General features: G+C 42.9%; 1 protein-coding gene across 1 annotated transcript; it reads left to right on the top strand.

The window, feature by feature from the left end:
* Positions 1 to 1,768: 1,768 nt before the first annotated feature.
* On the top strand, positions 1,769 to 24,763 carry LOC149466006 (indolethylamine N-methyltransferase-like). Its single transcript, XM_089673089.1, has 3 exons — positions 1,769 to 1,922; positions 11,587 to 11,794; positions 24,180 to 24,763. The coding sequence occupies exons 1-3, from the start codon at positions 1,769 to 1,771 to the stop codon at positions 24,616 to 24,618; spliced, it is 801 nt and encodes a 266-aa protein (XP_089529215.1). The 3' UTR covers positions 24,619 to 24,763.
* The last annotated feature ends 263 nt before the right edge of the window (positions 24,764 to 25,026 follow it).

The raw sequence follows: 25,026 nt of genomic DNA on the forward strand, positions 1-25,026 counted from the left end.
TGAAGTAACATAACCACAGGGAAAAGGTAGGACCTTGACAATTGCTCCCAGAGCACAAGCGCTGTTGCTGGTTTATAATCTGACCAGCCATTAGCTCTGGTGAGTTTATTTAATCTCCTTTGGTGGTGGATTTCTCACAATTGGTTCAAGTCACTGAAGATATATATATTTTTTTGGACACTAATTTATGTTTGGACACTATAATTTATTTAAACACTAATGTTTTTTGGATGATGATATACACTTTTGTATAAGTTTGTTATTAGCGCATACCTTTTAATTTGGATTATTGTTGCCAAAATTTATTTTGGGTGGGATATGCTGCTGACACTTTGGTGTTTTTTGTAAGTGGCGCTTTTTTCTTTTTTAATTTGGTACTCCTACCACCATGCTTGACTGTAGGCAAGACACACTTGTCTTTGTACTGCTCACCTAATTGCCACCACACACGCTTGACACCATCTGAACCAAATCAGTTTATCTTGGTGTCATCAGACCACAGGACAAGGTTCCAGAAAACCATGTCCTTAGTCTGCTTGTCTTCAGCAAACTGTTTGCGGACTTTCTTGTGCATCATCTTTAGAAGAAGCTTCCTTCTGGGATGACAGCCATGCAGACCAATTTGATGCAGTGTGCGGAATATGGTCTGAGCACTGACAGGCTGACCCCCCCCCCCTTCAACCTCTGCAGCAATGCTAGCAGCACTCATACTATCATTGTCTATTTCCGAAAGACAACCTCTGGATATGACGCTGACAGGGGCAGACTGACAACTCATGGGGCCCCCGGGCAATAGGGGATCATGGGGCCCCTGTGTCTTCACCCACACTCAAACCACACCCAAAAAAAAGCCTATGAAAGGTACCAGGGGTAACTTATGGGGCCCCCTACTGACCCGGGGCCCTCGGGCAGTGCCCGAGTTCCCTAATGGTCAGTCCGCCCCTGGACGCTGAGCACGTGCACTCAACTTCTTTGGTTGACCATGGTGAGCCCTGTTCTGAGTGGAACCTGTCCTGTTAAACCGCTGTATGGTCTTAGCAACCATGCTGCAGCTCAGTTTCAGGGTCTTGGCAATCTTCTTATAGCCTAGGCCATCTTTATGTAGAGCAACAATTCTTTTTTTTCAGATCCTCATAGAGTTCTTTGCCATGAGGTGGCATATTGAACTTCCAGTGACCAGTATGAGAGAGTGAGAGCGATAACACCAAATTTAACACACCCGCTCCCCATTCACACCAGAGACCTTGTAACATTAAGGAGTCATATGACACCGGAAAGGGAAAATGGCTAATTGGGCCCAATTTGGACATTTTCACTTAGGGGTGTACTCACTTTTGTTGCCAGCAGTTTAGACATTAATGGCTGTGTGTTGAATTATTTTGAAGGGACAGAAAATTTACATGTTATACAAGCTGTACACTGACTACGTCACATTGTAGCAAAGTGTCATTTCTTCAGTGTGATAGAATAAAATATTTACAAAAATGTGAGAGGTGTACTCACTTCTGTGAGATACTGTATGTGTGCAGCTCTAGTACATATGACTACAACACTGGGTACGGAGAGCATTTAAAAGAGTAGGATTGATTGAAGGTGCTCTCTGTTCTTGTCTTCTACATATGCCCATAAAGTGCTAAAATATGTGCCAGTGTATTTACTTAGCAGCTTTGCTAGGACCAGCCCATTTGATAGAAGCTGGGAGAGGTGAATAAAAGGAACTGTCCAGCACATATCTTGACACATACTATTAGAACTATACCACTGAACAATGGCATCTGGCTTCACTGGTCCTCAGGTCTACCAACAAAACTTTGATCCTCAGGTCTACTTAGAAACCTATTATGGTGCCGTAACAGGAGTCTTCATTAAAGATGGCTACCTGGACTTTATTTTGAAAAAACTGCATAAAACTTTCACGACAGGTAATGCATTTTTAAGTTTTTTCAAGAAATTTTGAATGTGTGTTATCATATTTGTGCTAACAATGAATGCATGTCAGATTAAACAAGCTTTCTGTAAGTAATGTTGACCACATTGTATTGCTTTGACATTTTTGTATAGTTTATCTTTATATGGTAAAGGTAATACGCCTGCTACAGTAAGCTAAGGTAGCTCATATTTAGTTATCAAATATATTAGACACTATTGACATGCACTTTTACCAGTGACTGAGGTGGTGCAGCAATCAGGATAGTGAAGCACTGGTGACATATAAATGGGTAACATGGCGGATAAGTGGAAAGCAGCCTTCCCTTGCAGCTTTAGGCCCTTGAGTTGAATCCCACCAGGGACCCTATCTATATGGAGGTGGTACATTCTCACTATGCTTAGGTTTGTTTCCTCAAAAAAAAAGCCCCAAAAATGTACCAGTAGAAGGTAAATTAATTGGCTTTAAAGTGTTACTAAACCCAGGACCCTGCAGTCACTATATCTGGTCTGCAACTGTACACACAAAATGGAAATTCAATTATTATAGTGAATATAAACTGCTAAATACCTTTTCTCATCAGCAGTATATAGCAGTCTAGGGACTTCTATCAGTATCCAGCTGAGCACTGGTTAAAGCTTGTAGGAGGAGTTTTCATTCTGCTCTGATTGTCCTATGAGGCTGCACAACCCCTGACCCTCTGTCTGGACAGTGTATATTGGCCCTGTGCTGATCAAACAGCTTTTTTTACATAATGTGGAGGATTAACCCCGTAGGTTCCACAGTGAGTATAACAAACATGCTTTACTCCATACACAGACTGATTTTACTGATGTGCATTTAGTAACACTTTAAAGCTGAGTTCCATTTTACATAGTTAGTTACATTAGTCCAGCTTAGGCCACTGTAAGCATGTATAGAGATGGTACATTCGTACCATGATAGAAAAATTAAAAAAAAAAAAAGATCCTTCCAGGCTTCTGTCTTGTAAATAAGGGGAGGAGAGCTCACCACAAAATCCAAAATCCTCCGCACATAAAAAATGGCTTTTGCCCAACATCTCGAACCCAAAATATTTGAAACATAAAAAGAAAAATCTCATTGTGATTGAATATTGACAGTGATCATTGACAGCAATAATGATCCTTTATTGGTTAAAATAACACACAAACACAATGGCATTAAACCCAATATAAAAGAAAGTTATGGGTCAGAGGTAGTGACCCTGGATCCAATGAATCAAATGTCATCCAGGGACTGCTATGAGCGGTTCTATGAAGCATAACATGTTATCTCCATATACAGTAATTGCAGGAAATAGATATTCATTCCTACTTCGGTTGATTTACTAAATGAATAGAAATTGTTCAATTAGCTTAGTAAATACTGTAAAAATAAGCTTTGTTTACTTCAATTATCCAGCTCTGTGCACGCGAAAAATCAGTTGTTTTTTTAATTCCACGATTGGATATTCAAAGCTAAAGCAGAACTGCACTGCACTGCATCCGACTCTTCTCACCCACCCCCCTAAGGATCGCAGTGATCTACAGGCCTCCCGGACCCATAGCCCGCTTCCTGGATGACTTCGCCGCCTGGCTTCCCTTCTTCCTCTCCTCTGAGCTCCCCACCATCATCCTCGGGGACTTCAACATCCCCATCAACGACAACACCCCGGCTACTTCCCAATTCCTCCACCTAACCTCCTCTTTCGCGCTCACACAGCACACTCAATCCTCCACCCACCTCGGAGGGAACACCCTGGACCTCGTCTTTTCCCACCTCTGTACCCTCAACCAGTTCGCGAACACCCCCTTCCCTCTCTCCGACCACCACCTCATCACCTTCTCCATCTCCCCTTCCCCCAACTCCCCCCCTCAAAAACGCCAAACCATCACCAGCCGCAACCTCCGCAACCTGAACCCGGCCCCCCTCCACTCTGCCGCCGACTGCCTACACGACAGCATCCTCTCACTGTCATGTCCTGACATAGCCACCACCTTGTACAATGACTCACTGTCAGCTGCCCTAGACTCTCTGGCACCCCTTACCACACGCATCATCAAACCCAGACCGCTTCAACCCTGGCAGACCGACAGCACTAAACGCCTCAAACGTCGCAGTCGCGCACTGGAGAGACTGTGGCGCAAAACCAGGTCCCCTCATACTTTCTCCCTCTACAAATCTGCATTTCTTACCTACACCTCCTCCCTCCACGCCGCCAAGCAGGCCTACTTTGTTAACCTAATAAACACCCTCTCCTCCTGCCCCCGCCGACTCTTCTCCACCTTCAACTCCCTGCTCTCCCCCCCCCCTCCTCCACTCAGTACCTCTCTCACCGCCCACGAAATTGCCACCCATTTCCACAACAAGATTGACGCTATCCGTAAGGACATCGTCAACTTGCAATCTACCTCCCCACCTAGCCTCCTCGCCCCCGTCACCCCTTCATCTCCCCCCTCCTCTGCCCTCACAACCGCACTGCCCCCCTCCTCTCCCAATGCCCCGCCCACCATAACCCCCCCCGCACTGCACTCCCTCAGCCCTGTCACTACTGAGGAAGTCGCCAAAGTCCTCTCAAAAGCCCGCCTCACTACCTGCCCCCTGGACCCTATCCCCTCTCAACTCCTCCGGTCACCCCCCTCTTCCCTCATCCGCTCCCTCACCCACATCTTCAATCTCTCCCTCTCTACTGGCGTATTCCCCTCCCCCCTAAAGCACGCGCATATCACCCCCATCCTCAAAAAGCCCTCCCTGGATCCCGCGGACCCCAACAACCTCAGACCCATCTCCCTGCTGCCACTCACCTCCAAGCTCCTTGAACGCTTAGTCTACGATCGCCTAAGCTCCCACCTTACTGACAATAACCTCCTTGACCCTCTACAGTCCGGCTTCCGTCACCTACACTCCACTGAAACCGCCCTCCTCAAAATCACTAACGACCTACTCAACGCCAAAGCCAAGGGCGACTACTCTGTCCTCCTTCTCCTGGACCTCTCTGCGGCCTTCGACACAGTTGACCACCCCCTCCTTCTTAATAAACTACTCTCCCTTGGCATCGGAGATGCTGCTCTCTCTTGGTTCTCATCCTACCTATCCCGACGCTCCTTCAGTGTCACCTACAATGGTGCCACCTCCCCCTCCCTCCCCCTCTCTGTTGGGGTCCCCCAAGGCTCTGTCCTTGGACCCCTTCTCTTCTCCATCTACACCTCCTCCCTGGGCAAACTCATACAATCTCACGGCTTCAACTATCACCTCTATGCTGACGACACCCAAATCTACCTCTCCACCCCTCACCTCACCCCCACTATCTCCGCCCGCATCACTCACCTCCTAAATGACATCTCAGACTGGATGTCGCTACATTTCCTCAAGATTAACCTCTCCAAAACCGAGCTTCTCGTCTTTCCCCCTGCCCACACCCCCCCCCCCATCCTATCCATCATCACCAACAACTCCACTATCACTTCCGCCCCGCAAGCCAAAGTCCTTGGCGTCATTCTTGACGCGAACCTCTCCCTCCAACCGCATGTCAAATCACTCACAAACACATGCAGGCTCCATCTTCGCAACATTGCCAAGATCCGCTCCTTCCTCACCCCAGACACCACCAAACTTCTAGTACACTCCCTCATCATCTCACGCCTTGACTACTGCAACTCCCTCCTCACTGGCCTACCCAAGTGCAGGCTCTCCCCGCTCCAGACCATCCTGAACTCAGCTGCCAGACTCATCCACCTTACCACCCGCTCCACCTCTGCCACCCCCCTCTGCCTCTCCCTCCACTGGCTCCCGATTGCCCAACGCATCAAATTTAAACTCCTTACCCTGACCTACAAAGCCGTTCACAACACTGCCCCTGACTACCTCACCAATCTGATCACCAGGTACCACCCTACCCGTACCCTTCGCTCCTCACAGGACCTCCTTCTATCCTGCTCCCTGGTCTCCTCCTCCCATGCACGACTGCAGGACTTCTCCAGGTCCTCCCCCATCCTCTGGAACTCACTGCCCCAATCCATCAGACTGTCGCCTTCTCTATTCACATTCAGGCGCTCCCTCAAAACCCATCTCTTCAGGGAAGCCTACCCCACCCTCACCTAACGGCCATCCTCCCTCATTCCTCCTACCACTTCATCCCCCCCAGCCACTTCCTACTGTACCTTTACCCCCTCCCTCCTAGATTGTAAGCTCGTAAGAGTAGGGCCCTCTTACCCCTCGTACGCTGTCTGTCTTTGTTGTACTGTGCCATGTATTGTCCCCCCCTATTGTACAGCGCTGAGCAAACCCTTTGGCGCTATATAAACTCGTAGTAATAATAATAAGTAATAATAACTTTATCCATAACAACTTGATTAAAAAACAGAATGTTCTTTAGCAAAGAACATACACTCACCGGCCACTTTATTGGGCACACCTGTTCAATTGCTTGGTAACACAAACTTCTACTCAATGCATTTAGGCATTTAGATGCGGTGAAGACAACTTGCTGAAGTTCAAACCAAGTATCAAAATGGGGAAGAAAGGGGATTTCAGTGACTTGGAACGTGGCATTGTTGTTGGTGCTAGACAGGCTGGCCTGAGTATTTAACCTCCTTGGTGGTATTCCCGAGTGTAGCTTGGGGTAAAATTTCTATACCAAAAGCGGTAACCCCGAGCTACACTTGGGCTTACCATGCGGCGTTGCTCTGGGGGTCCCTGCAGCACTTACCCTGTCCTTCGCTCCCGCGATGTGTCCCCTGCAGCGTCCCCGGCCATCTCCTCCGGCCGATGCCGGCATCCGGCTTCGTGTTCCGGTCCCTGTGACGTCGGGACGTACGGGCGCCGGAATCGGCAGCAAATTTGAAATTTGTAAAAAATGTCATTTTTGCTGTCATTGCTGTTTCAATGCATTTCACATACATTTTGTCCCTACTGCTTTGTCCTGTGCCCTGCCTGCATTTTGAATGTTCTTTCTGCCTGGAAACTTAGAAAAGTGCACGGCGTCCAAAAAGCGTCCCTTTATGTCAAAAGCAGTTTTAGACCGGCTAGAGAACAGCGATAGTAAATCAGAACCACTTGCAGAATTGAGTAATAATGATTCGTGGGGGAAATTTGTCATCAGACACTGAAAACGATTTTGCGACTTTGCTCAGCGATGTGCGAATTTGCCTCTGTATTTCAAATTTCAGTGTTTTTGGTTTGATTATATTATTGAATTAAATGTATTATTATTATATTATTATTTTTTATGATTATTTATTAAATTATAATTTACGATATTGTGTTTCAAATTTTATCCTACCCGGGATGTTTACTAGACTCTTGTTCGGACAGATTTCAGTGAGTTATTCCTAAAAATTACAGCCTACAATAAAAAACTACATATTTCCATGCAAAAAAATGGTACCGCTTTCAGCACAAAAAAATCGGAAAGAATCATACCGCCAAGGAGGTTAAAAAACTGCTGATCTACAGGGATTTTCTTGCACAACCTTTTCTAGGGTTTACAGAGAATGGTCTGAAAAAGAGAAAATATCCAGTGAGTGGCAGTTGTGTGAACGAAAATGCCTTGCTGATGTCAGAGGAGAATGGGCAGACTGGTTGTTGCAACATTCAGATGGTAGGGTCAGAATTTGGCACAAACAACATGAAAACATGGATCAATCCTTCCTTGTATCAATGGTTCAGGCTGGTGGTGATATAATGGTGTGGGGGAGATTTTCTTGGCACTAGCAAGGTGTACCTAATTAAGTGGCCAGTGCTGTAATTAGTTTGTGCTGTAACTTGCCTCCTGCATTGTTCCTGTTTCTTCTTGCTGGAGGCTGTCATTTTGCTGAAGACCAGGGCCCCTGAGCAGCAGTAAACCTTTAGGCTGTCAGCAGATTGGCCTCTAGTGACTCTGATTTTAGGCACAGTGCCAAAAATAGAGAGCAACTGAGCATGTGCAGAGCAGGGCTAGTCATTGTATTACTATATTTTAAACAGTATAGGCACTTATGTGTGGCTATACCTACAAAAGAGCCCTGAAGACATCTATCAAGACTTAGTTTTTTGAATAAAGTTTCAATTTAATGCAGAATAAACCTATTTACCAAGCAAAGTGTGCATTCGCTGTGGCCAAAACATTAAGTACAAAAAAGAACATTGCTGATCAATGTTTTTTTTTTATGCTGATGGTGACTTTAATAGGTTTCAGCTGTGTGAAAGACATGTCTTTGTAACATAAATTGTTGATACTCTGAATATTCCCATCTACAGGCACATTAGATCAGACAGTTCCTAAGGCAGCGGTTCTCAACCTGTGGGTCTCGATCCCTTTGGGGGTCAAACGGTCCTTTCACAGGGGTCACCTAAGACCATCGGAAAACACATATTTCCGATGGTCTTAGGAACCGAGACACTGCTCCTCTATCCGTCTCCAGGCGGGTCCGCCCACATGCAGATACGCCCACATATGAGTACCTGGCGTGATGACATCATCACGCCAACCCCATCACATACACCCCCTACAAATACAGTTGTATGTGAAAGGGTTGGCACCATAATGTACTTATGTGGACCAGTCACACATGTGTAAAGAGCAGCTACTGTGTAGAAAGCAGCTGCTGTGTTGAAAGCAGCAGTGTTGGAGGTAAAACGACACTTCATGAATTCTAATTATAAATGTTTTTGTGATTAATCACTATGCTTTAATTATGTCCAATTTGTAAAAATGAAAATACATCCTGCATATCAGATATTTACATTACGATTCATAATAGTAGCAAAATTACAGTTATGAAGTAGCAAAGAAAATAATTTTACGGTTGGGGGTCACCACAACATGAGGAACTGTATTAAAGGGTCGCAGCATTAAGAAGGTTGAGAACCATTGTCCTAAGGGGTTGGTGAGAGATCATCTCTTCAAAGCAGACTGTAGGCACTTCTCTTTTTTTAGTTATGTATCCTTAAAAATTCCATAGTTGCAATTTTGAACTAGCATCTCATTCTGTCTTTGGCTCCAGTAATCTATATACAACGAAACATCAACAGGAAAAGATAAGGGCAGCTCTGTGTAAGCAAAGGTCTACTGCAGAGGCCACCAAACCTTCTACACAATGGGCCAGTTTACTGACGTTCAGAATTTAGGGGGAGGGGGGGTGTAAGGAAAAATGTCTTATTAACTGGCATCCATTTTGTTTAATGTCTCCATTTTAGATGTGTGAACAAGTTAGTCTCGTTTTTATATGTCACTTGTAACAACTCTTTGTTTCAGTTTCCATTCTGAACTGCCTTATATGGTGGTCTTCAGTCATTTGTGGTTGTTATCTTTCTTGATAAGAGTGCAATGTTTCATTGGTCATTACAATATTTCGTTGGTCATTCTGAGTTTGTAAAAACTGTTAGTACGCATTAAACTATCAGAGATTTAGCTTGCACACTTCGGTGTCCTGGAGCTTTATTTCTTCTGAGCTCAGAGGCTGGGAATATCTGAGGACATTTAAAGGGCTACAGACATAGGTTGGACTGTGGCCAGTGAGAGTAGAAAATGCCCTGGCATCAGTGGGAGTAAACAATGCCCCATCATTGGTTTGAGTGGGAAGAAATGTGCCTCCTTGTTGGAATGCGTGGAAGAAATGATGCCCCATCGATGGTGTCAGTGGAAAGAATGGTGCATTATCACTGGTGTCAGTTGGAGGAATAGTATCCCAAGGTCCGGATAAAGGCAGCAAAGGGCCACAACTGGCCCCATGGCCACAGTTTGGAAACCACTGCTCTACTGTATTGCACTGTGCTGTCAGGTTAAAACTGGGGGTTAGAAAACGGGAAGAAAACACAGGGATATCCTCATTGATGGACTGCTACTCGTTCATTGACATGCCATGGAAGGTTGGTGACTTAGCTTAAGTGCAATAGATGAAATAAGGATCAATGACCTGGCTATGCTACCTAGATCACAAAAATGGCTAAACAAAATCACAAACCTTTTAATTTGTTAGCCAGGTCAAACCTGTAAATAACACTTGTAGATTTGTCTATCTGGAGATCAGCTTTATGCCTGGGAACAGTTATCCCTACTGGCCAGAAGTCATAATCAGAACTGTTTGGGTCAAAAGAAAGATGATCTGGTCAACCTATTTAACTAAGTACACAACATGCCCTACTTTTGGTTCTCCTATAATTAACCACTTCCCAACCACGCTATAGCAGAACTACTGTTACAGGGAGGCAGGGCTGCGCAAAGTCATGTATATGTACGTGATTTTGTATTTCTGGGTAGGGGGCACGCACGCCGCCCTACCTGCGCCACCAATACAGATCTCTCCCCTGTCAACACCAACATGCTGCTTTGCATTGCTCTGTATAGCAGAGCATTACAAAGCAGCATGCTTACACAGTAAATCACACACAGCACACATAGTAAAACAGCACAAACCACACAATTAACCCTTTGATCACCCCAGATGTTAACCCCTTCCTGCCCAGTGTCATTAGTACAGTGTCAGTTCTTTTTATTAGCACTGATCACTGTATTAGTGTCTCTGGGGATGTCAGTGGCAGTTAATCAGTTCCCCCCCAGTGTCAGAATGCCCGCCGCAGGCCCAAAGTCCTGCTATAAGTCACTGATCGCCGCCATTACTAGTATAAAAAAAAAAAATAAATTCCAGTATATATACCGCCATTTGTAAACGCTATAACTTTCACGTAAACCAATTAATTAACACGTATTGGGATTTTTTTTTTTTAGCAAATACATGCCACAGAATACATTTTGGCCTAAATTTATGACGAAATTTGGTTTTTAAAATTTTTTTTACTGGATATGTTATAGCAAAAAGTAAAAAATATATATATTTTTTCAATTGTTGGTCTTCTTTTGTTTATAGTGCAAAAAATTAAAACCACAGAGGCAATCAAATACCACCAAAAGAAAGTTCCATTTGTGAGAAAAAAAGGACATATATTTAATTTATGTGCAGTGTTGTCAGTTAAAGTAACACAGCACTGTATAGCAAAAAATGGCCTGGTCAGGAAGGGGGGTAAATCCTCTGGAGGGCAAGTGGTGTTCTTTCTAGTGGAGATCTCATTTTAAGTTGTATTTAATTATTTTCTTTTCTCTTTTTGGGGTCTATGTATAAAACATTTGGTGGATGGATATCAGCAGCATTCATGCAAACTGGCTGAGATTTCCCTGTATTGTTTTTTTCTAATGAATTATATGATTAATTCCTATATTGCCAGCTCCATCAAGTGGATAAAATGCAATACACGTTCTCACCAGGGGCAGACTGACCATTTGGAAACTCGGGCACTGCCTGAGGGCCCGGGGTCAGTCCCCATGAGATGCCCCTGGTACCTTTTTCATAGGCTTTTTTGAGTTTGGGCAAGGACACAGGGGCCCCATGATCCCCTATTGCCCGGGGGCCCTATGAGTTGTCAGTCCTCCCCTGGTTCTCACTGAGCTATTTCACAAAGCTATACTGCATTTTGGCCACCAGAAGGAGCTGACAATATAAGCATTAATCTATTATAAAAAATGCAGGAGCATTTCGGCCAGCTTGCATTCATGCCTCTGATACTTGGCCACCAATAGACCCCAATGACTTTTTCATCATCTCAGAACTATATTGAATGCCAAATGTTTATAGTCAAGTCATTTCTTTTGTGTTCCACATTCATGTTGTGTTCTGTTGCACAAGATGGTGTTAGAGGGGAGTCGATGATTGATATTGGTCCTGGACCTGCTATTTACCAAGAGTTGTCTGCCTGTGAGGCTTTTAAGGAGATCACTGCAGCCGATTTCACTGACCGCAACAGAGAATACCTGGAGAGATGGAGGAGAAATGAGTCGGGGCTATTCGACTGGACACCGGCCTTGAAGCTTGTTTGTGATCTAGAAGGTCGCAGGTATGAAAATAAATGTATGCTAAAGTATATGTGAACCCTAACAAAGAACGTCTCTTAATGGGTTCTTGACCAAATGTGGAAAATTTACCATTGAGAGCTTTTTATCTGTTCTATAAATGCAAAATGTACTTGGTGTCTTATAAATATATGCAGCGCTGAGAATCAAATAACATATAAAGTATAAGCAAATATATTTGCGCTGTAAGGCGATAAAGTTATATTAAAGTGCAATGAACATCTGCGGACGTTAGCTGTGCAGGTAGTGAACTTAGTAATATGAATAAGCACATAGGTCCCAAACTCTATATAGAAGTGAAAATCGTGACTCCAGTGATGTGAAAATGAGTGTACATTGCACTAACCAGATAGCACAATGTTGTGCGCGTTTGAGTACTTAAACCAGTCCTGGTCCTCTGGGTATGGAAAGATGAAATCCAAGGATCAACTGGCCAACCAACCGAAAGACAGGTAATCCTATGGTCATCAATCTCCAGGGATCAGGAACACTCAGCCATCTACCAGGGGGATCACTCTCCAGGTAACAAGTATCATGTATAACCACCAGGGGGGTCACTCTCAATGGCAGATGCAGAGCAGGACAAGAATCCTAGGGAGGAGCCAGGGTGGTGACGTCACGCCGCACAGGCCACGTGTCAGGTCGGCAGCCATCTTAACTTCTGTTATACCACACTGTGAGTGCTGTATTATCTGGATCTCTTTTTGCTTGGCAATTAATAATCAATAAACATACTATTAGCATTTTCTGTTTGGGCTTGTTTGATTGCGAGCTCCCCCCTTAAGGTGGATTCTTGTCCTGCTTTGCATCTGCCATTGAGAGTGATCCCCCTGGTGGTTATACATGATACCTGTTACCTGGAGAGTGATCCCCCTGGTGGATGGTTGAGTGCTCCTGATCCCTGGAGATTGATGACCATACGATTACCTGTCTTTCGGTTGGTTGGCCAGTTGATATTAGTTACATTTTCCAACACTTTCTGTGGACTACAGAACCCTTTCCATCTATGTTCTGGGGAAGAGGAGAGGGGAAGGCTTCTTTATTCCTGTCCTGTTTCCTTTGTCCTGATATAGTACATTGAGTCAGTAAGCTGGCAAAGCACATAGAATAATTCTTGCTCCCCTTCTCCTACTGTCCTCAATCCATCTGCTGATAGAACAGAGCCTTGTGGAGGAAGGAGGAGGAGCCTAACTATGGCGGCAGGTGAGAGCGCGATGTGAACGCTCTCCACAGGATAGCCACTCTCCCTCCCCAAATGTTCCCCGAGTAAAGCTGCGAAGGTGCCCGGGCAAAAACTCACGGGCGAGAGGGGCCCCCCGAAGAGAACTTCGAGGACAGAGCTGCAGGAGTCCACGACTGAGGGACGGACGATACCTCCCGCCCGAGACTGCTGGGAATCCAGGTGACGCGCGACAGTCACGTGATCTCCCGAAAGGGAGCTCTGGGAGACAGAGAAGCCGGCCGGTTCTCCGACACAGGGGGAGAAGCCGGCTTCCTCACTGACAGGACACGTGATACCGGCTCAGCGTCCCGGTGAAAGGAGAAGAGGAGAGATTTGGCTGCTCTCCGGTGGAGTTAGAGAGACATCAGCGTGGGAGAAAGGAGACCCTGTCTTCCGGATACCTGTGAGAGAGGTAGAAGGAGGAAAAAGGAGACCCGGAGAGACCCCCCCCCCCCTCCTTCAATCGAGGGGAAGAGGAGCAGAGCCAGAGCAGAGGACAGAGACCCTAAAGGACAACTTCCCTGGAAAGGCAGCTGGAATGTGGGTGAGTGAGAGTGGATGGACTGTATATTAAATCCGTGTTATGGACAGTTTATTAAAGCAGCAGAAGTAATTATAGACTGGGGGAAAAAAGAAAAAAAAAAGAGAGAGGGGGAAATATCAAGGAAATCGATGAAATTAGAACCTCTCTAAAAAGACCCATTATAGCATATACCCTAAAGCCTTAAAGAAAAGGGTCTGGACATATATAGAAAAGATGAAGAGTAAAAATAGCAAAGGGAGTGGTCCCAAACACTCCCAATCTGGAACAATCAGAAAATTTACGTCTCAAGGCAATGTGACCCCAGAAAGAACTCAGGAGATAGCAGAAAAAAGTATAATGGAAAACAGTATGGATAAGAGTACCAGATCGCCTGGGGAAATGGATAATAATAGCCAACAAATAATAGAAGGAATAGAGCTAAGAGTAAAGGAAGGAGAACTACAAATCCCAAATAAAAAGGAGATGGCAGAAATGTTTGGAAATTTGGAAAAATCAATTAAACAAGAGATGGGAATAATTCGGAAAGACTTGGGACATCTTTTGTCCAGAGTAGAAGAAACAGAAGAAAAAATTAAAAAACACGCTCAAGCTATTCCTGAACTGAGAAATCAAATAATGGAGATTAGGCAAGAACAGAAAAAGTTGGGATATAAGTTGGAGATACAAGGTAACATGTACAGGAAAAATAACCTCAGGATAAAGGGAATCCCGGAGCTTACACAAGAAGAAGATCTAAGAGAGACAATACAAAAAATTTTTAAATCCATCATGGGTAGACCTAGAACTGAGTCATTTATATTGGACAATATATACAGGTTAGGAAGGTTCCAACGAGATCGGATGGAAGAGAGACCGAGAGATGTAGTGGTACAATTTAATAAAAATGGAGAGAGAGAAGAAGTATGGAAGAAGATAAAAGGAAGAGCTAGTATTGAATATGAAGGAAAAAACTTGCAAATTTTTGCAGACTTGACACCTGAGACATTATTGAGAAAAAGATCATTGAGACCACTAATAGAACAGATGAAAAAACAAAATATACAATATAGATGGAATAGCTCGATGTGTCTAATCGGATGGAAGAATGGAGTCACTGCATATCTGAGATTTCCAGAGGAATTAAGAGACTTTTTTGATAAACTTAATATTCAAAGAATAGAAATTCCAGGTTGGGAGGAAGAAGAAGAGGGAGAGAAATATGCTGAGGGAAAAGAGGAATGGCAGCAAGTTAGAAGAAGAAATAGAGAATAAATAGATAGGGGAACATCGGGGGAAATGGGGAGTAGGTGAACCGTACAAGGTTAGAGTTCCACCTCAGGGTCAGGATCCAAATGTGGCATTTGGCTCACAAAAGGATTAGATGGAATAAAAATAGGCCCAATGGGGGTGGGGGGAGATGGAGGGGGAGTAGATGTGGGAGGGGGGGGGAATGGGGGTGGGAGGATGGTATAGGGGGAAGGTTTTAAAAATACTTTGCATAGGGATGAGATGTATTCAAGAATCATGGAAGATATAAAATTTATAACATATAACGTAAAAGGGTTGAATAGTCCTGGGAAGAGATTTAAGCTATTTAAGGAATTACAACATAGAGAAGCCTCAGTAGTTTTTTTACAGGAGACGCATCTTGAGATTAAGTCAAACATCAAATTAAATACTAGAAATTATCCAACATGGTTCTATGCAGACTCCCCAATTAAGAGAGCCAAAGGGGTGGCAATTGGGTTCGCTAAAAATATAAGGTGGGAGGTGGAGGAAAGAGAGACAGACCCTGAGGGGAGATTCTTATTTTTGAAAGGTAGATTACAGGAAATGGAGTGTACAATAGCAAATATTTATTGCCCAAATAAGAGACCAGAGGTATACCTGAAAGGGATATTAAGAAAACTGAGGGACTTTAAAAAAGGAAGGCTGATAGTGGCGGGAGACTTGAATTTATGTCTAGATCCACAGATGGATACAACATCTCGTGTGCAACGGGAGGGAGGTAGGTCTATGAGGATCTTGAAGAAGGAGATATATGAGGGTCAACTAGTAGATATATGGAGGATAATGCATGGAAAGGAAAAAGACTATACTTTCTTCTCTAATGCACACGAGATTTATTCAAGACTGGACTATATAATGGTAGAACATCAACTTATTGAAAGGGTGGCTAAAGTAGAAATAGAAACAATGACCCTCTCAGACCATGCCCCAGTTATAATGAAGTTGAGATGGGGGAAACAACTGACAAGGGGGGTGGGATGGAGATTAAACGAGGCCCTTCTATTAGATCAAGAGACTGACCAGCAGATCAGACGGGAAATGGAAAGATATTTTCAAGAGAACGAAACAGGAGACGTGTCAATGGCCACTGTCTGGGAGTCCCATAAGGTATATATTAGAGGTATATTGATTGCGTTAGGGGCAAAAAAAAAAAGGGAAAGGAGTAAGAAAATGACTGAGCTCTTAAAAGATATAACTGACCTAGAACAAATCCATAAAAATACAATAACATGTGAGATAGGACAAAAGATAATAGGAAAGAAGAAAGAACTGGAGATATTAATGGAAGAAGAGAGGAGGAGAGTACTTAATAAAGTTCTAGTGGAGAGGTATAGATGGGGAGATCGTCCAGGAAAATATTTAATGAAGGCCCTGAGAAAAAAGAAAAATAGAAATTACATAGAAAAAATAAGAAACCCCAAGGGAGAAATGGCTCACTCTACTAAAGAAATTGGGAAGATATTCAAGGAGTATTACAACAAGCTGTATAATATTAAGTCTCAAAACTTAGTAAATAATAGGGAAAATGAGAACAGAGAAAAAAGAAAGGCATATTTAAAAAATGCAGGACTACCAAAAATAGATGAAGACCTATTGAAATCCCTGGAATTAGAAATCACACAGGAGGAAATAAAAATAGCACTAAAAGACACTAAAGTGGGGAAAAGTCCTGGCCCAGACGGATACACCGTGAGGTATTATAAAAAATATAGTGAAGTATTAATACCAAAGTTGAAGGAATATATGAATGCCTTGGGGGGAGAAATGGAGATTAGACAGGAATCCCTACAAGCCCATATAACACTCATACATAAGGAAGGGAAGGATCCTACTCAATGTTCAAGTTATAGACCAATTGCACTCCTAAATGTAGATACAAAATTATACGCGAAGGTTTTAGCAAATAGGATCAAAGACTTAATGCCAGAATGGATCCAGGGAGATCAGGTTGGCTTTGTATCAGGGAGGGAAGGTAGAGATAACGGAATTAGAACCCTGTTATTGATCCAGAAAGCTAAGAAAGGGAAAACCCCGGCAGTGATTCTCTCGATCGATGCTGAAAAAGCTTTTGATAGAGTAAACTGGAGCTTTATGATGGACACCCTAGAGACCATGGGAGTAGGTAGTAGAATGAGGGAATGGATAGGAAAATTGTATAAAATGCCATCCGCGGTTATTTTGGTTAATGGTGAAAAATCTACACCTATAAGGATGTCAAATGGGACTAGACAGGGATGCCCACTGTCCCCTTTATTGTATGTGTTAACATTGGAACCCCTACTAGAAACAATTAGGAAGAACGTAGATATAAAGGGAATACAAATAGGGGAAACGGAACATAAGGTGGCAGCCTTTGCGGACGATCTGTTGTTTTATGTGGGCAATCCTAGGATAACACTCCCGAACTTAATAAAAAGCTTAAAAGAATATGGAGAAATATCAAATCTAAAAATCAACCCGACAAAAACCGAGATCTTGAATATAAATCTACCGAATAGTGAGAAAGAAAAGATAAAAAAAGAATTCCCTTTTACATGGAGAGATAGAGAGATAAAATATTTAGGAGTTAATCTTACTGCTTCATATTCAAAATTGTATAAATTAAATTATATTTCCCTTTTAAACGAGATTAAGGAGGAATTGAAGAAATTGGGAGGAGGAATCCCTTCCTGGTTAGGACGAATAAATCTGATAAAAATGATAATTGTACCCAAAGTTTTGTATAAATATCAAATGATCCCAATAAAACTCCCAGAAGCTTTTTTTAAAGAAATTAAAAAGATGATAACAAAATTTATATGGAAAAATAAAAAATCTAGATTATCGTATGACTTGATAAGTAGACGAAAAGAGAGAGGGGGACTGGGAGTGCCGGACTTTAAGAGATACTATAATGCTGTAATTTTAACAAGAATTTATGATTGGACACACAATAAAAGGGAGAAAAGATGGGTGAAGATAGAGAATGATCTGAGCGGAGTTGACCTGAGTAGAAACATATGGGCACCAGCACAATATAGAGGTTTAGAGAAAACCACGAGTGTGTTCACATTGAATGTTTTGAAGGTTTGGGATAATTTACACAAGTATATGCACTGGGATTTTAATTCACAATTAATGCCACTAAGGAATATGGAGTATTTTCCACCAGGTATTGAGGGGAGTATGGGAAAATGGATCAAAAAGGAAGACATTCAACTAAGGGATATTATGGACGGAAAGAAGTTGAAAACATTGAAAGATTTAAAAAAAGGTGGAAGGGAACTTTTTACTAAGATTGATGAGTGGAAATATCACCAATTAAATCACTTTGTTGAGGGTCTTCCGAAACCCATAAGAGGGAGAGGGGAGTGGAATTTGTTTGAGAGGTTGTTGGAATCACGAGGAGATGGAAAACGGGCCACGGCAAAAATTTATAAAATTCTCACCGAATTAGCCACGGAATTTAAACCAAGTTATATAGTAAAATGGGAAAGAGATTTGGAAGTGGAGATAGATGAAGATAAACAGAGGAAGATATATAGACTCACACACGAGAATATTAGCATGAGAGAGGTGGAGGTAAATTATAAGAGTTTAGTAAGATGGCACATCACACCAACTATGGAGTACAAAATGGGTATAGAGAGAACACAAGAGTGTTGGCGTGGTTGTGGAGAGATGGGTACATGGTTTCACATTTGGTGGGAATGCCCAAAGATACAAAATTTTTGGAAGACAACAGTAAACTTAATTGAGAAAATCTCAGGAATAAAGATTGGATTAGACCCACAAGTGTGTCTATTACATAAAACAGACTTACCAGTGAATAAATATAAAAATTCGGGTATATGGTACTTTGTAAATGCAGCGAAGGGTTTGATACCTAAGTTCTGGCATAGCTTGGAGGTTCCGAAAGAGAAGGATTGGGTAGAGAGAGTAAATCAGATTAGTAGGATAGAGAAACTATATTATATCCAGGAAGATAAGATAGAGATATATAACAGGAGATGGGAGAAATGGGAAGATTTCGTACACCAAAGGAATATATCTGAAGTAATGTTAGGAGAAGATTCTTAATTTCATATAGAAGGAAGTAAGAGAAAAATGCAAAGTGGGAGGGGGGTGGGATGTGGTAGGGCATAAAGGTAGAGGGAAGGGAAAAGAAGAAAAAGGAGGTAATAGAAAGAGAATAAGAGTAAGAATATTATATGAGATTGTGGATGAAATGTAGTGTGTTCTTCTTGCATGTGCCTCTTTTTTTTCTTTTTATGTTTAATTATAAATATAAAAATTTAATAAATATTTGAATTAAAAAAAAAAAAGAATAATTCTTTTTCTTTTTTTTGTTTAATCAGCGGTTTGAAAAAAAAAAAAAGACCCAATTCCCCCAACCACACATTCAAAGTGGATGGGGCAATCACTCCCACTGACCTATTCAAAAAGCAATGAAAAGGGAAAAACCAATGTGCAGAGTAATCCACAACAATTACTAATAGTAACCCCGCAATTCCATTTTGGATTACTCTTTTCTAGTAAGAGCGTATTGCCAAAAGTTACTGTATGTATATAATAAAAGAGTGAGCGCTAATCCGAAAAAGCAGCTAAGCACTCTAAGTAACCAATATATACTTAAACAGAGTAATAACAACAAAAGTGCAGCGCTAAATAATAAAGTCTGAAAAATGTCCACTATAAGTCTAATTCATAAAAATGTGCCAGATGACAAGTAGAAATCAATGGTGGTAATCCGTGAAGAAAAGCAGAAATGCGCACTCACCAGAAGACAGATATAAATAAGCAGTATGCATCAAAGCTCATGGATCCTCAATCAAGGAGAAAACTGGTCTGGTCAAAATGGGTTGATCCTCCCTTAAAGATGCAGAGCTTATCCAAAAAAGATCCAGGTAGCCAGAGGTCTCCTACAGCTGGATGGATGGAAGGGGTCACCTGCTTACAGGGGGTCTTCCTCCTCTTGGTAAAAGCCTGAATTCTCAGTAAAGGACTCTGCAAAAAGGTACTCCTCTCAGGGAGTCAGGGAAGGACGCCCATAGTGTAGTATTCATAGAAAAATCACAACTGGACCACAACCATGACACCATTTAAGTCCAAATGTAGTTCTTGTCCAGCAAACCAGGGCCTAATTTCTTTGTGATATTCTTCTATGCTGGGTAACTGAATTATAAGCTCAATTATAGTGTTCTTGATGGGAATGGAACTTTAACACAACCCTACTCCCTGAGGACTGCATTTGCCTGGCTACCTCAGCATTCCTTCAAATGGACTCAGGCCTTCTTTACTGAGAATTCAGGCTTTTACCAAGAGGAGGAGGACCCCCTGTAAGCAGGTGACCCCTTCCGTCCATCCAGCTGTAGGAGACCTCTGGCTACCTGGATCTTTTTTGGATAAGCTCTGCATCTTTAAGGGAGGATCAACCCATTTTGACCAGACCAGTTTTCTCCTTGATTGAGGATCCATGAGCTTTGATGCATATTGCTTACTTATATCTGTCTTCTGGTGAGTGCGCATTTCTGCTTTTCTTCACGGATCGCCACCATTGATTTCTACTTGTCATCTGGCACATTTTTATGAATTAGACTTATAGTGGACATTTTTCAAAAGTTACTGTATGTTGTACATTTAAATTGTTTTTTATGAACTATGCCTTGATAAGCATGCAGGTCAGTTCTCCCTGTTCCTAATTACTTTTGAAGAATTAAATAGTTAACCAATTACATGATAAGAATCGGAGCATCTCCCAGAATTCAACTCAATTAAGTTTTGCTTTTTACTTGTGCTCTGATGAACAGGTAAGACATCTAAGGATTCCCTTTACTGGTTCAAGAAGTCTTTATTTTTCCCCTTTTCTATTTCTCAGATCCTATTTTCTTTTTTGTGGCTCAGTTGCCTTTTGTTGCACCCGTCCAGCACAGAAGAGCTTAGAGGTTCGTATTACTTAGTAGGGTGTAGCATATGACTAAAGCACAGGTCTGGTAGGAGCTAAGTGAGCTAATTGCAGGTGGAATGAATTTCTATTATTCACTGATCTCAAAAGGACAGTTAGCTTAAAGTGATTGTAATCATCATACGTGTCATACTTACCTGCTCTGCGCAATGGTTTTGCACAAAGCAACCCCCTATCCTCCTCTTCTCACATCCCCTGTTGGTGCTCCTAACCCCTCTCATCCTCAAACTGCTTGCTCTGGGGGCACTTATGCATGCTCACTCCTGAGCCATAAGCCACACAGAGCGTGGTTCGCCCCCCCCCCCTCCTTAAAGTCTTACTAAACCCTGGACCCTGCATTCACTATATCTGGTCTCCCCAGACCCTGCATTCACTGTATCCAGTCTCCCAGGACCCTGCATTCACTATATCTGGTCTCCCCAGACCCTGCATTCACTGTATCTGGCCTCTCCAGATCCTGCATTCACTATATCCGGTCTCCCCGGATCCTATATTCACTATATCCACTCTCCCCGGACCCTGCATTCACTATATCCGCTCTCCCCGGACCCTGCATTCACTATATCTGCTCTGGACCCAGCATTCACTATATCCACTCTCCCCGGATACAGTATTCACTATATCTGCTCTCCCCGGACCCTGCATTCACTATATCTGCTCTCTCTGGACCCAGCATTCACTATATCCGCTCTCCCCGGACCCTGCATTCACTATATCTGTGTCCCCGGACCCTGCATTCACTATATCTGGTCTCCCCAGGACCCTGCATTCACTATATCTGGTCTCCCCGGACCCTGCATTCACTATATCTGGTCTCCCCGGACCCTGCATTCACTATATCTGGTCTCCCCGGACCCAGCATTCACTATATCTGGTCTCCCCAGGACCCTGCATTCACTATATCTGGTTTCCCCGCATTCACTATATCTGGTCTCCCCGGACCCTGCATTCACTATATCCGGTCTCCCCGGACCCTGCATTCACTATATCCGGTTTCCCCGGACCCTGCATTCACTATATCCGGTCTCCCCAGGACCCTGCATTCCCTATATCTGGTTTCCCCGGACCCTGAATTCCCTATATCTGGTCTCCCCAGACCCTGCATTCACTATATCTGGTCTCCCAGGACCCTGCATTCCCTATATTTGGTCTCCCAGGACCCTGCATTTCCTATATCTGGTCTCCCAGGACCCTGCATTCATTATATCTGGTCTCCCAGGACCCTGCATTCCCTATATCTGGTCTCCCAGGACCCTGCATTCATTATAGCTAGTCTCACACGCTACACACTACATGGAAATGCAATTATTTTAGTAAATATAAACAGCTAAATACCTTTTCTCATCGGCTTTATATAGCAGTCTTCTATCAGTGTTCAGCTGAGCACTGGTTAAAGCTTGTAGGAGGAGTTTTCATTCTGCTCTGACTGTCCTGTGAGGCTGCATAATCCCTGACCCTCTGTCTGGTCAGTGCTGATTGGCTCTGTGCTGATCACGTGCACTCCCCCAAGTTAAAAAAAAACTTTCTAGCAATACACACTGAGCATGTCTCCTAGAGCTCTGTACTATCAGCAGATTGATTGGGAACAGTAGAAGAAGATCAGAGGATCAGAGAAGACAGGATCATGCAGCCTTTGTACACAGTGAGGATTAACCCCTTAGGTTTCACAGTGAGTATAACAAGTATGCCTTACTGCATATACAGACTGATTTTACTAATGTGTATATAAAGAAAATGCAGCGCTGTGTGATGTTACTATATTGCGGGCAGATATAAATAATAAATGAAACCAAAGCAAATTAATAAATTAATAAAAAAATCAATTAATAAATAAATCACAGTCCAGTAATGGTGCTCGTTGATTCCCAGTGCAAAAGTTAGAAATGCACACTAACCAGAAACGTATTAATAATACGCATGTGTATATGGTATCATGGAGATTCCCCTCTCTTTTCTGGTCTGGTAATGGGCAGGAGCTGGAGATAGTAGAGATGAAGCGCCCTCATGTGGCGAAATGGAGGTCCAGCAGGTCACAGAAATCCTTACAGAAGTGTGTGAAGTGGAAAATTCCTCCTCTCAAAGGCTGGTGCAGGGATCAATCTGGGTCTGCAGAAACTGAAAAGGCTCATCGCAGAAGACACAGGAAAGAACCCATAGTGTAGTAGGTTGATGAAAATGATTTTATTCAAGAAAAACAGGAGTGTTCAGAAAAAACTCACAATGGTGCCAGGTTTAATCAAATGACTGACCTTTTAAGATTAAAGATGGCCTCCGGGTCTCCACGTGGCACCGGCGGCGTAGTGTCAATGGCGTCCTGGGCTCCAACTGACGCGTTTCATGCGCACGCACTTCTTCAGAGGTAGAGCTGAGGATGAGTTTAGTAACACTTTAATTCAGAGAATGTATTAAAATGTTACTAAACCCTGGACCCTGCATTCACTATATCTGGTCTCCCCGGACCCCGCATTCACTATATCTGATCTCCCCGGACCCCGCATTCACTATATCTGGTCTCCCAGGACCCCGCATTCACTATATCTGGTCTCCCCAGACCCTGCATTCACTATATCTGGTCTCCCAGGACCCTGCATTCACTATATCTGTTCTCCCCGGACCCTGCATTCACTATATCTGGTCACTTTGGACCCTGCATTCACTATATCTGGTCTCCCAGGACCCTGCATTCCCTATATCTGGTCTCCCCGGACCCTGCATTTGCTATATCTGGTCTCCCTGGACCCTGCATTCACTATATCTGGTCTCTTCGGACCCTGCATTTGCTATATCTGGTCTCCCCGGACCCTGCATTCACTATAACTGGTCTCCCCGGACCCTGCATTCACTATATCTGGTCTCCCACAGTACAAACAACATGGAAATGCAATTATTTTAGTAAATATAAACTGCCAAATACCTTTTTTTTATCAGCAGTATATAGCAGTCTTGTGACTTATATCAGTGTCCAGCAAAGCATTGGTTAAAGCTTGTAGGAGGAGTTTTCATTATGCTCTAGGAGGATGCAGAACCTCTGAGATCTGTCTAGCCCTGTGCACTCTCCCAAGGAAAAAAAAATACCTCTAGCAATACACACTAAACTGAGCGTGTGCAGAGTGACTCCACATGATATGTCTTATCAGGAGATAAGAGGGGGACACTGAAGAAAGGGGTGGATCAGAGAAGTCAGGATCAAACAGCGTTTTTACACAATGCAGAGGATTAACCCCTTAGGTTCCACAGTGAGTATAACAAGCATGCGTTACTGCATATACAGACTGATTTTACTGTTGTGGGATTAGTAACACTTTAAGTCTTTGTACAGGCAAAATTCACAGCAGTAAACTTGGTTGGCACAAGACCGCAGACTTACACATTAACTTTTTATTTCTGTAGTGGAAAGCTGGCTGAGAAAGAGGAAAAGCTTCGGAAGACACTGAAAAAAGTGGTACCTTGTGATGTCACCAAAAGTAATCCTCTCCATCCACTCGTTCTACCAAAAGTGGACTGTGTCCTGACCGTTGGCTGCCTGGAATGTGCCTGTAAAGATGAGGAGGCTTATGGAAATGTTATCAAAAACCTCTCCTCTCTGATAAAAGTGGGAGGCCACCTAATCATTGGTAGTATATTAGGGAGCACCATATTCAGATGTGGAAACAAGCAGTTCTCTCTCATAAATCTCAGTGAGGCTTTCCTTAGGAAAGTCATAACTGATACAGGCTTCGTCATTGAAGACTTAGAAGTTCTGCACAGAGAGTTTGACAAACCCATGTTCGATATCTGCAATCATACCTCCGGCATCTTTATCCTGGCACGCAAGGTCAGAGACGCCTAGGGGAAACCTAGGTGGTATCAGTGCTCAGTACTTACCAGAAGGTGGAAGCAAAGCTCTGAGTTTAATTTGGAAAATGAAGACATATTTCTTTTTTTTTAAGATATATTACTAAATTCAATTTTGAAATTAAATAATAAAAAGAATAAGTAGCAAAAGTGTGAAACATATCTTGTCATGGCAACATGTAATACTAATTTTTAATTCTGTTGTGATAAATATTGAACATTTGATCTTGTAATTAACATTTTAATCCACAAAGTATTTCTGCTAACTGTCCTGCAGCTTTATTTCTGTAAAAATAAACATATACAGAAAGCTGTTCATCATGGGATACCCAAAAAATTTTAAATTTTTATTTGGCCACTTTTTAAGCTGAACACAAAGCATGGAACTGGTTAGACAATTTTT

This window comes from Staurois parvus, unplaced genomic scaffold, assembly GCF_062004578.1.
Source record: "Staurois parvus isolate SC_StPar_1 unplaced genomic scaffold, SC_StPar_1.0 ptg000135l, whole genome shotgun sequence".
In the NCBI taxonomy this organism is placed as follows: Eukaryota; Metazoa; Chordata; class Amphibia; order Anura; family Ranidae; genus Staurois; species Staurois parvus.